We start from the raw sequence: 14,032 nt of genomic DNA, 5'->3' as shown, positions 1-14,032 counted from the left end.
ACGTCCTGCAGCCATGCCTCTGGGTCTTCTAATTTGCAGCCTCTCACTTCATGCTTCTCTTTCTAAGGAGACCTTCCCTAGCTAGCTCCTCTGTAGCTGGCCTGTTTCCTGTTCCACAGTAAAATAAACGATTTACTATGGGGTAAAATGTGTGGGTTTACTGCATTTAAGCCGCTCTGTGGAATGTACCCATGTGCCCATTCTTACTGTGCAGGAGGTAGAAGCTAAATTGCAGAAGCTTGGCCCTCAGTAAATGAAGGATTTATATTTGGGTGACTGCTGGCCTAATCCACCAGTTGATGGAAGAGAAACAGCACAATAAATATAAGTTATGACAATGGGGAACTTGGATTAAAAGAAATGAACTATGGGTGATTTGTTGGGTGACAGGCAGCAAGATCTTAGAGGGAATCATCAAACATGTAGCTTGTGAAATCCTGCAGGAAGTTGCAATTTTTGTGAACTACTTAATTCATGCCCCCCTCCCCAATGCACACAATGATTGGGGGTGTCTATAGAGCAAAATCGGACTGAGTCTTAGATATCCAGATTCAGCATTATTAGGTTCTAAAAACATATTTGTTAGTTTAAACAACCTTATTAGGACTTTGTAGGTTAAAAAATAAATATCTCAAAACCCCAAGCATCACCATAGAAACAAATGTGAGAGAGAGAGAAGAAAGATTTAAGTAAAATAGTGTTATCTCCTGCCCTGCACTGGGAGATGGTGCTGGTAATGCTGTATACAGTCCTGCTGCCCTTGCTCAACAAAAGTTTGAGAAATTAGGGTTCAGAGGAAGAAAAGTCCAGTTAGACAATGTGCAAATGTCCAATTTAACTTCTTTAAAATGGGAGGGGAAATTTCTTGTGTGAGCCTGTAGCAAAACAAGTTAGCCAAATCACCTTAGCACTAACCCTAAAACAGGGTTAAAGTTGTAGCAGTGTTGCTACACTTGCATCCCTATAGAACCATGCATATAAGAGTTGTATCTCACAGCTTATATTTAAAGCTATCCTTTGCTATTGATAAACTCATTGGGTCTGACCTAGAAAGGATGAGACATGAAGAGAGTGATGATACTTAATTATTGTAAGTGGTTGAAAGGGAATGTAATGCTACACATGCATAGGAGATATTATTAGATAATGACAGAAAGTTTACTTGTGGTGGAGAGGTGAAAGAGGTGGAATAATTAAAATTGTTCTCTTGCTATTTCACCTGCAAGAGAAGTATATTGCAGGTGAACTGACTGAAGTATATTACTTGACTGAAATGTATTGCCAGGAAGCGCACACAATCTCTATCTCCAGAGATGGCATGTGACAAAGTAGGCTGTAATCTACAAAAGCTCATGCTTCTTTGAACCAGTTATTCTCTAAGGTGTCACTCTGGCCTACTTTTCTGCCTGTCTTCAATAATGTAAGACTAGTTGTGCTAAGGAAACTCCTGCCTGCTGCACAGGGAAAACTTGATCAGTTATGAACAGAGTATGAAACTAGAACATCCCCAGTTAGGTGGCTTTAAAGCCAGCCTGTCACTATAGCATGCATAACAGATTTGTTTTTCTGATATAGCAACTACAGTTTCTCCACGGATGGGTTCACTGGCTCAGCAAGCAGTACAAATAACAGCTCGTCAGTGGGTGTCCAAGGTGGAGTGGACTGGATGAGAAAGCTGGCTTTCCGCTATCGCAGAGTGCGAGAAATCTATAACAAATGCAAGGGCAATGTCGGAGGTGAGTACAGGGACAGCACAGATGCACAGAAGGCAGAAAAATTTAAATCACTAATTGATTTAAATAAGCAAAAAGCCTCAGTCTAAATTAAATGTAATCAAGTTTTTCCTTTGTACATTAGTATTTTTGAAAAAAGATGTGTTGTCGTTTGATATAACTTTTATTTTAGATTTGGCAAATCTTTTTCCTATCAGAGAGGGTACATTGTAACGGTATACATGTATTTAATCAGTTATATAGTTTAATGTTTTCAGGTTCTTATTAATTTTCTTACTGATTTTCAGTAAGTTAGATAATGGTGAATTATATAAATTCCTTTTTATGAGGCAGTTATCTCTTTTGCCCATTATTTGAATCAAGCAGCTGCATCAGGATTGTAACTGGAATTTAATTAAGCGCATGAAACAGCATATAAAAATAAAATAATAAACTATAAAATAAAACGATCTTAAATATTTGAGTACATAAACTTTTTGTCAACATTTTTCACTCAACCAAATGATGCCTTGAATAGAGGAATTAAATGTAGTCAGTGAATTGAGCTGATAGTTACAAGCTAGTCTGAGGCAAGGATTTTTGTGGAAGATGTCTTTTAGTGGACCAACTGCATGGTTGACGTTGCCAAACAAAGTAGATCAAGCTGTGCCAGAGTGTGTCTTTGCCCAGCTGATCTACTTTATTGGGCAAAACATGTCACCTATTGTCCTGTTTTGGGTAGAGGTCCAATGCAGGACCAGTCAGTATGTTCCTCTTGTCCAGAAAGTCCCAACATCCCTTACTGCCCCATGCCTCCTTGTTGGGGCCCTTGGTCCCTCACTGACCTGTGCCTCACATGGAGGCATACATGGCTCCACACAGAGCATTACAGAACTCGGGGAGTCCTACACCTCCATGCCTCACACATCAACCCACGTATGCCTCTGCATGAAGCACAGGTTGGTGTGGCTCCTGGCATGGAGGGCACACACACAATATCACACAGAGGTCCTGGCATGGAAGCTTGGAGCACCAGGAATTTCCCAGGTCCTGTACCACCCCATACCTCTTTGCTGGGACATGGAGGCAAGCATGGGTCAGCACAAGTTCCAACACAGAGGCATGAGGCCCTGGGGATTCCCTGGTTCCTACTGCCCTGCCCCTTGCTGGAACCTGCAGCAACCCATGCCTCTGAGTGAAGGATAGGTCAATGTGGAATCCAGCACAGGTCCCAATGTGGGGGCACTGGACATTCCCCAGGTCCTATGGCCCCCCCCACTGGACAGTCCCCAAGCCCTAGACCTCCAGCCCCCACTCCCCATACACTTAGCTGCATCCAGCTGCTGGGACTGCTCCCACAACCCTGCCTGGCTGCATGCCAGCCATGTGGGTGGGTGGGTGGGTGTGTGTGCGCGTGTACAGCTGTATGTAGTGCCCGCTACATCGAAATGCCCCAAGCAACCCCTTGCAGTTGGAATGTTGCCAGCCTGCAGTGGGAAATCCCTGCTTTTCTTTGTTTGCTGGGACTTGCTCATGACCTTTTCAAATACTTGTGACCCACTTTTGGGTCGCAACCCATGGGTTGAGAAACACTGATTTAGTCCACCCCTCTTCTCAAAGCAGGACCATCCTCAATTGGATCATTCCAGCCAGGGCTTTGTTGAGCTTGTCCTTAAAAACCTCCAGGGATGGAAATTCCACCACCTCTCTAGGTAACCTGTTCCAATGCTTCACCACCCTCCTAGTGAGAGTTTTTCCTAATAACCAGCCTAAACTTCCCTTGCTGCAAGGAAAGTTTATCATAGTGTTTACAGTCATTCCCTTCTAAGAAGTATATTGTATAATGTTTCATTCTGACAATAAGGCCTTGCACCTTTTTGGTGTACTGTTTACATTTAGCATGTTTTCCTTTTTTTTCTGTGAAATTACAGGAACTTGAAAATATTCCCAAATAAGTCTTTTTTTGGACCTGCTGCCAGGGCAGTTTTTCTTCAGTTCTCTGAAGCATGTTGTCCCTTACCATAGTGCCCTGCTTCTGGAGTCAGTGTTGCTCCTTTCTGGTTGTGCTTTCTATCTGTACCTCTTAATTGTTCGTCCAGGCTGAATAAGTCAGCATTGCGCTTCCCTTTTCCTTCTGTGTGCGCCTGTGTTTGTGGTTTTGTTTTTATCAGGCCCATCTTCCCCTCCCCGCAGAGTAAAAGGACCTCGTAAAAGGACCTCCCCTCTCACCCCCTCCTCCTCCCCCAACTGTTACCCAGATTACAGGTAACCTTGAGAGTAGGCTCTTGAGAGAAGAGGCAGACATAGGTCTACAGATGAACCTTTTATTTGCTTGTACATTAAAACATGAAAACAAACATTTATCCAAAGTCTATCTGGCTACCCATAAAATCACACTATAGATTCTCACCTATATCAGCTGGGGGAGACTTGAGGTGTGGGAGGAGGGTGGCACACAGATTGCCAGCAAGTCTTCTTGAATTTTCCGAGTTCTCTAAATTTCCCTCCAGCCTATGCCCAAGATTTATAGATGCCTGGTTTTAATATTCTAGTAAATGATCTCTGATTGGTTTTATTTCAGTTTCTTTGTTACACTGAAATTTTGGGAACTGGATTGAATCAGATCCTTTGTGGACTTGGAAGGTGTCAGTTGGTTGGGATTTATATCATTAGAAAAAAGGAAGGATTTCTTATCTCCTTTTCTTCCCCATTGTGGAATGTTGTTCCTGTTTTTTACCTTAGTTTTTGGTCTTCTCTGAGGCTGCTTTTGTTTTTACAAATTATCTAAGCATTTTAAGAAAAATATATCTATTGTAGTAAAACAGTATCAGTCACTCCTACTAGTATTTTTAAGATAAAGCTATGATATAGTGTATATGGATTATTTAATGTGTGGTCTTCCTTTGTCTCCTTTCAGGTCTTGTACTTTGTTTAATTGTGCTTGATAGATTCTTTTACTTGCTGACCAAGTTAATTGTCATATATGCAAAAGTTCACACTGTGGTCACTCAGAAACAGACTTCAGGCCTTCTGCTTAGCAGTACTTCTGCGGTTCAGCATAGGCCCCTTAAAAATGGCCAAGATTGGTAACACCACACACACATCTGCCCTACTAGCTAGCTCCCCCACTTTTTGCAGCCTCTCCTCTTCCCAACAACTTTCTGACAACCAGGTGGTAACCATGGACTCACTCGCCCAGCTAGTCCACTCTCCCTCTCCTAAACAAAAGGGAGAGCCCAGTGTTCACCCTTCCTACCTCCATCCACTTTGCTCCAAGCTGCTTTGAAAGGGCAAGAGCCCCATGAGGGGGATATCACGCCAGCAGCTTCTAGCAAAGGGGCAGAAAATGGAGCTGGGGATGATAAATGGGGGAACAGGAGTCACTCCCTAGCTAGTTTTCCCCCAGTGGGGCCATGATGCCCCCAAAACTGAGTGAAGGCCGACTTTCATAAGCTCAGGAAGCTGGTTGTCAAAGCCCTGAGAAACCATGATCTGATAAAGAGGGGAGTCCACAATGAGTGGTCACTCCTTAAGAACGTGATCCTTGAAGCACAAGAGAAGTCCATCCCAGCACGTAGGAAAGGTAGCAAAAGGGCTGGGCGACCCCCATGGCTAAATAGGGGACTCTTGGACCTCCTATATCTGAAAAGAGAAGCCTATAAGGGATGGAAGTCAGGTAACATCACCAAGGAGGAGTATTCAGCACCGCACCTGTAGGGAGCAAACTAGGAAAGCCAAGGCGGAAACTGAACTCAAACTGGCTATGGGAATCAAGGACAAGAAAAAGTCCCTTCTTCAGATACGTGGGTAGTCGGAAGAAAAACAAGGGCAACATTGGACCCTTGCTAAACCAAATGGGGCAGCTGACAACCAGCACCCAGGAAAAAGCTAATCTCCTTAACGATTACTTTGCGTTGGTCTTCCACCAGCCCAAGGGGACCACCCTGCCAAACAAGATGCAGAATTGCCAGGGTAGGAGCAAACACACGCCCATCATTGGTGAAGATCTCGTGAGGGAACACCTTGAGAGGCTGGACATCCACAAATCAGCTGGCATGGATGGAATGCACCTAAGAGTGCTAAAGGAACTGGCTGACATCGTAGTGTAGCCAATGGTGAGGATATTTGAGAACTCGTGGTGTTTGGGAGAGATTCCTGAAGATTCCAAGAGGGCCAATGTTGTGCCTATCTTCAAGAAAGGGAGGAAGGAAGATCCAGGGAGCTACAGGCCAATCAGTTTGTCCTCAATTCTTGGTAAGATATTGGAAAAATTATCAAAGAAACCATCAACAACAAGCTAACAGAATGCAACGTTCTGAAAGATAGCCAACGTGACTTCATTGCAGGTAAGTCTTGCCTGATCAACCTAATTTCCTTCTATGACCAGGTGGTGCATCACCTGAACAAAGGAGAAGAGGTTGATATAATTTATTTGGGCTTCAAAAAAGCCTTTGACTAGGTCTCCTATGAAATCCTCATGGTAAAACTGGGGAACTGCAGCCTCGACAACCTTACAGTCTGATGGCTGGGGAACTGGCTCCCTGGTCGGACCCAGAGAGATATAGTCGATGGAACCATGTCACCATAGTGCATGGTGAGCAGTGGCGTCCCCCAGGGCTCTGTACTTGGACCAGTACTCTTTAATATATTTATGAACAAACTGGATTCAAGTATCGGAAGCGGACTGGGTAAATTCGATGATGACACCAAATTATTGGGAAGTGTGATCACACTGGAGGATAGGCTGGTGATTTAAGCCAACCTAGACAGGCTTACAAGGTGGGCAGATCAAAACATGATGGCATTCACCAAAGAAATGCAAGGTGCTCCACCTCAGCGGAAAAAAATCCACATCATACTTATAGGCTCAGCAGTGCCTTTAAGACTCATTAACACCACGACCGAAAGAGACTTGGGGGTCATGACTGACCACAAGATGAACATGAGCCATCAATATGATGATGCAGCTGGCAAAGCCAACAAAACCCTGGCTTGCATCTACCGATACATCTCAAGCAAGACCCAGGAAGTCATCTTCCCTCTTTACTTGGCCTTGATGAGGCCACAGCTGGAGTACTGCATCCAATTCTAGGCACCACACTTTAAAAAGGATGTTGAGAAGCTTCAGAGAGTCCACAGGGGAGCCATGTGCATGATTACAGGTCAAGAGAGCAGGCGTTATGAGGAGAGGCTGAGAGGCATGGGACTCTTCAGCCTGGAGAATTGAAGTCTCAGGGGGGGCGTGGTGGCAGCCTATAAATATATGAGGAGTGTGATCAGGAACTGGGAGAACATCTGTTCACCAGGGCGCCCCAAGGGAAGACAAGGGTTAATGGTCACAAACTCCGGGAAGACGGTTTTAGGCTGGACATAAGAAACAACTTCTTTACTGTCTGAGTTCCCAGAGTTGGCAAGCACCTACTCTGGATACTTTTAAGACGCACTTGGATGCCTCTGAAGTATTTTTTAACCATGGATACTGTAGACTGATGGCATCCATCTTTAATGCTCCTAACTAGCCAACAGTCTGTGTCAATTCATCTCAACCCTTACTTTCAGAAACTCCTCTTATTCTAGTTTGTAGCCCTACCAACATGTATTAACCACTGAAACAACTGATCAAGACCTGGATTACCCATCACTGGCCATTTTTAGATTTTAGACGTGTTGCACTTCAGCCAGTGAAGTATTATGGCCTGTGTTAAGTAGATCAAAATAGATTGTTGTGGCACCCTGGGGTGCTCTGAGATCCTTTAAGGGTGCCATGGGGTGCTGCCCAATATTAGCACTGGTCAGTGTGCAAATACATACATATTCACAAGATAAACACAAAGATTTCAAATAGGAATCCACAGTGTCCAAAACATTCTGATCTGTTGTGGTCTGAGGTCTTTGCAACAGAAGAATTACTTTATTATTTTTTCACAGCCAAGAAATGGATGGAAGGTAAGACCTGGCATTTTCAAGGATGAATTTGAATCTAACAAGGGGTGCTTTGATCAAATGGTTCCTTCTGGCTTTGTAATCTTTGAATTCTTAACTTCTAATCCATTCCTCTACTGTTGAGTTCTTTGGAACAAAATCCAACATATTTCACGGTCTTTACTTCAAGATATGATTTTAAACTCTTATACATCACAAAATACAGCATTTTTTTCTTAACTCTTTCCTTAGGGTTCAGGGAGAAAATCTAAGTTTTGGAGCCTTGTCTCCACTGTGTGTGGAAGCTGAATTATAGGTGATATCCTTCTAATGCCATTCTCAGGTTGTAAATAACCTTCAAAACCATCTTTCAATTAAGCATTCCGGAAAGCATTCCTGATATCTTTAGTGAAGATAGTCTCATCATTGGACACTGACTCTATTTGAGGAAAAATATGTTTCTGATGACGTTTTCTTCTGTCTGCTTGCATTTCTTATAGGCCTTCTCAGCCCACAGAAGAGGGATGCCTTACAGAGACTAAGGACTGACATAGAAGTGTTAACAGATTCCTGGTTGGGAACTGCATTAAAGTCCCTACTTCTCATACAGTCCAGGTATGCTTGTGGTGGGGAGAGAGAGAGTGTGTGGCTTTAATAGTAATTTTCCATAATCAGTTTTCCAGTCCCTTCTGTAATGTTGGAAAAGGGTTGAAGCTTTTCGTAAGGACAGAATGTTGCTTTCTTAGCAGCAGCTCAGGAGAATGCAGAAGATGAATGCACTCATCTTTTCATTTCTACCTGCTCATTTTTGCACCCTACACAAAAGCAAAGCAAAGGGCTTAATGAACACCAGCCCTGCAGAACTAACTGCTGATTATAGTGGCCACATATAAAAGCTGGTTGGAAATTTTCCTTTCAAAATTGCCATCTTTTTTGCCCCTCCAGAAATGAAAATTTTCTTCAGCAGTCTCAATTTGCCAGAAAACTGATTCTTCTATCAGAAGAATAAAAAAAACAGCTTTCCAAAAGGTGCGATTGACAAGAACCCTTCACATGAGCTGATGAGGCTGAGCACTCCAGCCTGTGACCCTTCTTAATCCCAGTTGTAACTGCTAGTCAGCAGAAAGCCAGAGTACTCGGCAATCCTGTCCTCACTCTCCCAGAAAGAGGAGCCAGAGACTTGGAGGTCAGGAATAGGTTGGATAAAAGGAGCACACTGGCAGTTAGGCTTGGAGGACTATGCAGGCAGGGAGAAAGTAGAAAAATAAATAGTCCTGTTTTAGCACCCAGTTAGAAAACTCGTTTCTATGAATCTACTTCTGCACCATGCACAGATTTCTACTACGTGCTTAATTATCAAAAAGGTTTTGATGCATTCTTGGAGGATATCCACTGAGAGATCCCTATTCCTTCTCACTTTCTATTTTGTCCCATCTTCAGAAACCTGGTAATAACATAAAACCCTCTTTTGGCCATGGTGAGCTGGGCACAGCTCCTGTTGGTGTCAGTTACAGTCACTCCAAATGTTGGTCAAAAAGGTTAATTCAAAACTGTGAAATAGTGTTCCCACCCAGAAAGCCAAATGAGCTGTTTCCACAGCACACTCAGCCCCTGCAGAATAGGGGATCCTGGCTTCAAGTTCTGCATGTTACTGAGTCAATTTCAGGCTGATTTTGTAGCCTCATGTCAGCAATTTGGAACAAAAGATATACTGAAAGGCAAAAACCAAGGCTACTTTACAAGGCATTAAATATAGTTTTAAAGGTTAGAAATGCACAAATATAATAAAGATAAGAGAGAGAAAGGTCAAAAAAAGAGGGAAGTCAAATCAAGATTGCAGCTTTTTCCTAAGCATCAGCCAGAGAGTAACTAAACCAAAGCTGCTTGCAGGTGTTGAAAAAAAAAAAGGGGGGGGGGCTTTACAGGAAGAAGCAGCATGTGTTACTTAATCCCAGCTCTGCAGCAGCTATAAAGATCAGGCAATTTTGGCACTTTTAGCTAAAGCTGATTCAAGCAGCTATTAGATAAAAGTACCAAAAAAGCCCCCCCTAAAGCACCAAATCTTTACAGATGACAGGGGAGCCAGATTGAAGTAATGCGCTGCCTCTTCTGGGCAAGCCTGGGGCTCAGTGTGGGAATGCCCTGCCAAGTTTAAAGCACCAATTTTTATTTATTTTTTACATCTGCAAGCACCCCAGATCAGTGTTCCAAAAAAACTTTGAAAAGTAGAGCAGTGTCCACAAAAGTACATGGTCCCTCCTAGGGGAAACATTTGCAACTCTCGAGCCATCCCCAGCTCTTCTGCCACAGGTATGCTTTTCAGAGCGTGTTTCTTTTTTCACCTTTAGAAAAAATTGTGTGAATGTCCTGATAACGACGACCCAGCTGGTGCCAGCTCTTGCCAAAGTTCTCTTGTATGGACTGGGAGAAGTGTTCCCCATTGAAAATATTTATAGTGCTACAAAAATAGGTATTGTAATTACTCCAAATAATTTTGTGTTGCATGGAATGCCTGTTTGGGGTCCAGCCTTGAGGGGAGAACCTAGGATCTGTAATGGGAGCTTGCCTATAATCAGGGATTTTGCACCAGTGCTAACCCTTATTGTAGATATGTTGAACTGGCATAAAGTAGAGCTTACATCTGCATAATCTACCACTATCTAGCTACCCTGGGTTTTAAAAAATACCACAAAACCCTGGTGTGTCCAAGCCCCCAAAGTCACCAGCTGAGTTTGAGCAGCCCTACCAAGGACTTTTGCACTTTCTTTGTCACTGCAGCTAATTGCTGATCAATCAATACAAAATGGCATTTTCAAAATTAATTGTGAACTGAAATAGTTATCATTTGGAGAAAAGGTTCCGTTGTATGGCTTGTGAATTCAATACACTTTCAGTTGTATAGACTCTATGCATATCCTTGTTACCCATACTATCACTCTGATTACTAATCCTATAAAAATAGGGCTGCAGGTGCTCCAGAGATTCATCTAGTTCACCCCTTGCTCAAGACGGAATAATCTATGTCTAAACCATGCCAAACAACGGTTTATCTAACCTGTACTTAAAACTTCCAGTGATGAAGTAATGATAACAAGCAGTACAGGCAGAGAAGTGGCCTTTATTGTATTTATCCTCTCAATTCTTATTATTCTTTTGTGTGTAGCAGTTTCTATAAGCAGCCAAGACTAAAGCCTTGTGGTAACAAAGGCTAGAAACAGACATCATTAAGTGAAGCGAACCAGCTGTTCTGTGATATGTTCCAGCACAACTTATTCTTTGCATTGGATAAAACACACTTGGCTTGTCAATGCTAAGGGACAATGGGCAACTTGATTTCCCAGAGCTTGAGGGGTGCACAGAATCAGAGTCCCCCAAGCCAGTGGTAGCCAACATTTTGGCAGGCATAGCACAAGTTCTGTGGCAGGGGGGCTGGACTTGATCTTGCAAGGTCCCTTCCAGCCCTAATGTCTATGAAACCTAAGTTAAGCCTCAATCATCTGCGATTGCTGCTCTGATCCCCAGCCCCCAGAGGTCTGACTGATAGAGCTTGTACCTTGGGGCATTGGAATGAAGTCAGGAAGACTCCATCCCCCTGCTGCATGAAGGAGAACTGGGACAGGATACTACTGTAAAAAAGGTGTCAAAGAGGTGTTACTGCTGCAGTTTTATATTGCAAGTGAGGACTCAAACTTCTGAATTTGTAGTGGCTGCAGGGCCAGAAAGGGTTAATCTGGTTCTTGGCAGTGACACTTGACACCTCTTGGAGCTGTGGTCTTGCCCTCTCTAATCTCCTCTGCAAATATTCCAGAGCCTCCCTTTACCAAGCAACTGGGGACTCAGACTAGGGCTCTGTTGGGCTTGCATACCCTACAGAGCAGCTGCCCATGCCACTTGTAGTTCATGTGCCACAGACTGACCACCAACCACTGCTCCAAGCACATTCAAAGTGTTTTAGTGTTCTTTCATTTATGACTCTATAAATGTTATGTTATACAGACAGCATCAAGATAAATGTAAATATACATCAATCAGCTTGGAAAAATGTTGTCAACCTATTTTACTTCTCAGCCTTTGGGTCTGTTGTCATGGAAAAAACACGCTGTAGAATTTGGAATAAGGTCAGGTAGAAACTTTATTTCGATAGCTATCGGAGAGAGACCGTTAAAGGGAAAATTCCCTTGGCTCTCTGCCTTACAGTAAGGGCAATTAACCTTTTATAGATTCAAGACAAAGGGTTTCCTAAACTAGCCTTTCCCACCTTGGGGCTATCTGTTTTGTGTCCTTCAAGACAGTTTTAATGGTCATCTTCCTCTTATCTAAGGAATCTCTCTTCTCCCCCCCCCTCCGCCAGGCCTCAGCCATTCTTTGCTTCCACACTGTTATATTAGCTTACCCAGTGATGCCAAGTAAATCAACATAGGCTGTTCTTACAGCTCCCACTTGCTACCCTGTAGCTGCTGTATTTAAGTTCCTAATGCTGCACAGAAATTTTTGAACCCCAACATTTCTTGTTCCCATTTGTAGATGATATATTGTATTGCACCAATTGCATGGTTCAATAATAGATATCACCCTCAAGAATTGTCGCCCCTCATGTATTTCCTGGACCACCACAGCCACAGTATCACCACATCACTATCATATCATGTTCCTGTTTTAAAACTGAAAACCTGCTATTCTTTAATTCTTTTACTCTGTGGTTTTAACCTTGATTTTTAACCAAATGTACTTGTGAGATGAGAGGCATTGAACACATCTTTATCAGTAACTGTTTTTGAGATGTGAATTTCATCAGTAAAGTCCTGTTACTTTCTAAACAAATGGCAACAGGCGTGTGGAATAACAACAGTAGGAAGCTAGCTATGGCAGGGAGCTGGACTTGTTGGCAGGAGATCTTCTGTAGTCCTGTATCCTGTGTTCCTGTTTCCCACCCCACCCCGCACCCCCATGGCCCACAATAAGAATGAAAGCTGTTACCCATTACTGTGGTGATTAAAAAGACTTTGCTCAAACAACAGACTTTCAGTGTCCTCTTTAAAAAACAGTGGTAAAACTTCAGGGCCTGTTTCTGGTTATCCCATGTGTTGAATATGTCTGAGATAAGAGAGGATTTCTAACCCTGGCCAGAAGTCTGCTGGAGAGGTATACAACATGCTCCCTGCTGGAATGCCTATAGGAGTTAAATGCCTGTTAGAGTGAGGGTAAGGGTAAAGCCATAGTTCAGAACCAGCTGGGGGAGGGTGCTGTACCAGCTTGATGATGGCATAAGTAGCTCTGAGTCAGGGCAGGGAGATAACATGTTTACACCAGCATAAAATAGTAGTGGAGAGATGATGCAAACCTGTAACCTGGGCTAACGTTGCCAAATTTGGTGCAGAAGTATCTTGAAAAGAATCAGGGTAAAACTCTCTCAGTGTAAATTTAAAGTGGCTTAGGTGTTGTCTGCCTATATGCTTCCTAGAATATTCAGTTGCTAAAGGCAGACAAGTTCTTATCTGCTCTTCTATCTCCTACTGGCGAGGACAAAGTCTCTCGACTTTAACTGCTTGTTTTTCCATTTCTGATCCTGGCCTGACTTAGGTTGGTGTACAAAACTAGGTAAATTTCACCTGGTTATATAATAGTCTGTGTAGAGCCCAGGTAGAAATCCTGCTGGTGGGGTCCTCTGCCCATTAGACAAGCTGGACCGTGGTATTACCAGTAGAAAGCCATATCACTAGTTACTCAAAGTGGCAGAAGCAGGCAAACTTCTCCATGGTGCCAAATCCTCCTTGGTTGCAAGGTCATTATTCTAAGAGGGAACCATGTACAAAGCAAATTGCAGTAGTCCCCAAAGAATTTCAAAACGGGAGGGACTGAAGTTACTGGATCAAAGTTTAGCCCAACTTGTATGAAAATAATGGGATTTGAAAACTGCCATAATTCTGTCCTGTCATGGGAAACTTATCAAATGAAAAAACCCTGATATGTTGCTTTGCAACAAATATCTGTGTGAATTTCAGTGATTTTTTGTTTTAATTGTTAGACTCCAAAGCAATTGTTCTCCCATCCAGTGAAGTGGTAGCCTTGTGAAAGGAAACAAGAGCTTGCCGTTGCCCTTGGGAAAGGAGACCTGCACAAGGGTCTCCTGTGCTCCTCCCATAAGTGGTTAAGAGGGAAATTTCTTTTGGCAGGTAAAGAGAGCTGTTTTGAGAGGATTGTGTCACGATTTGGAAAGAAAGTAACATATGTGGTAATTGGAGATGGGCGTGATGAAGAGATTGCAGCCAAACAGGTGAGTGTCCAGGACTGTAGTTTAAGATGTGGGATCATAGAAATGTGGGATGATGCTTGTGTGTGTGTAGGGCTGGAGTATCCTAATGATGGAGTTGTTTGTGATACATCCCCCAAGCTCATTT

The 14,032-nt window shown here is 43.1% G+C and overlaps 1 protein-coding gene across 6 annotated transcripts in view; it reads left to right on the top strand.

Annotated features, from left to right (window-relative positions):
* Positions 1–14,032, top strand: part of EYA3 (EYA transcriptional coactivator and phosphatase 3) — a 116,113-nt gene that overhangs the window by 97,562 nt on the left and 4,519 nt on the right. For all 6 annotated transcript variants that reach the window (XM_006262967.4, XM_019489161.2, XM_059729657.1 and 3 more), the window contains 4 exons: positions 1,576–1,736; positions 8,135–8,249; positions 9,983–10,104; positions 13,808–13,908. In XM_006262967.4, the coding sequence (XP_006263029.1) occupies positions 1,576–1,736; positions 8,135–8,249; positions 9,983–10,104; positions 13,808–13,908 (499 nt within the window). The remainder of the gene's footprint in view (positions 1–1,575; positions 1,737–8,134; positions 8,250–9,982; positions 10,105–13,807; positions 13,909–14,032) is intronic.

This window comes from Alligator mississippiensis, chromosome 6 (assembly GCF_030867095.1).
Source record: "Alligator mississippiensis isolate rAllMis1 chromosome 6, rAllMis1, whole genome shotgun sequence".
NCBI classification, from domain to species: domain Eukaryota; kingdom Metazoa; phylum Chordata; order Crocodylia; family Alligatoridae; genus Alligator; species Alligator mississippiensis.
This window is presented reverse-complemented; position numbering and strand designations above follow the sequence as displayed.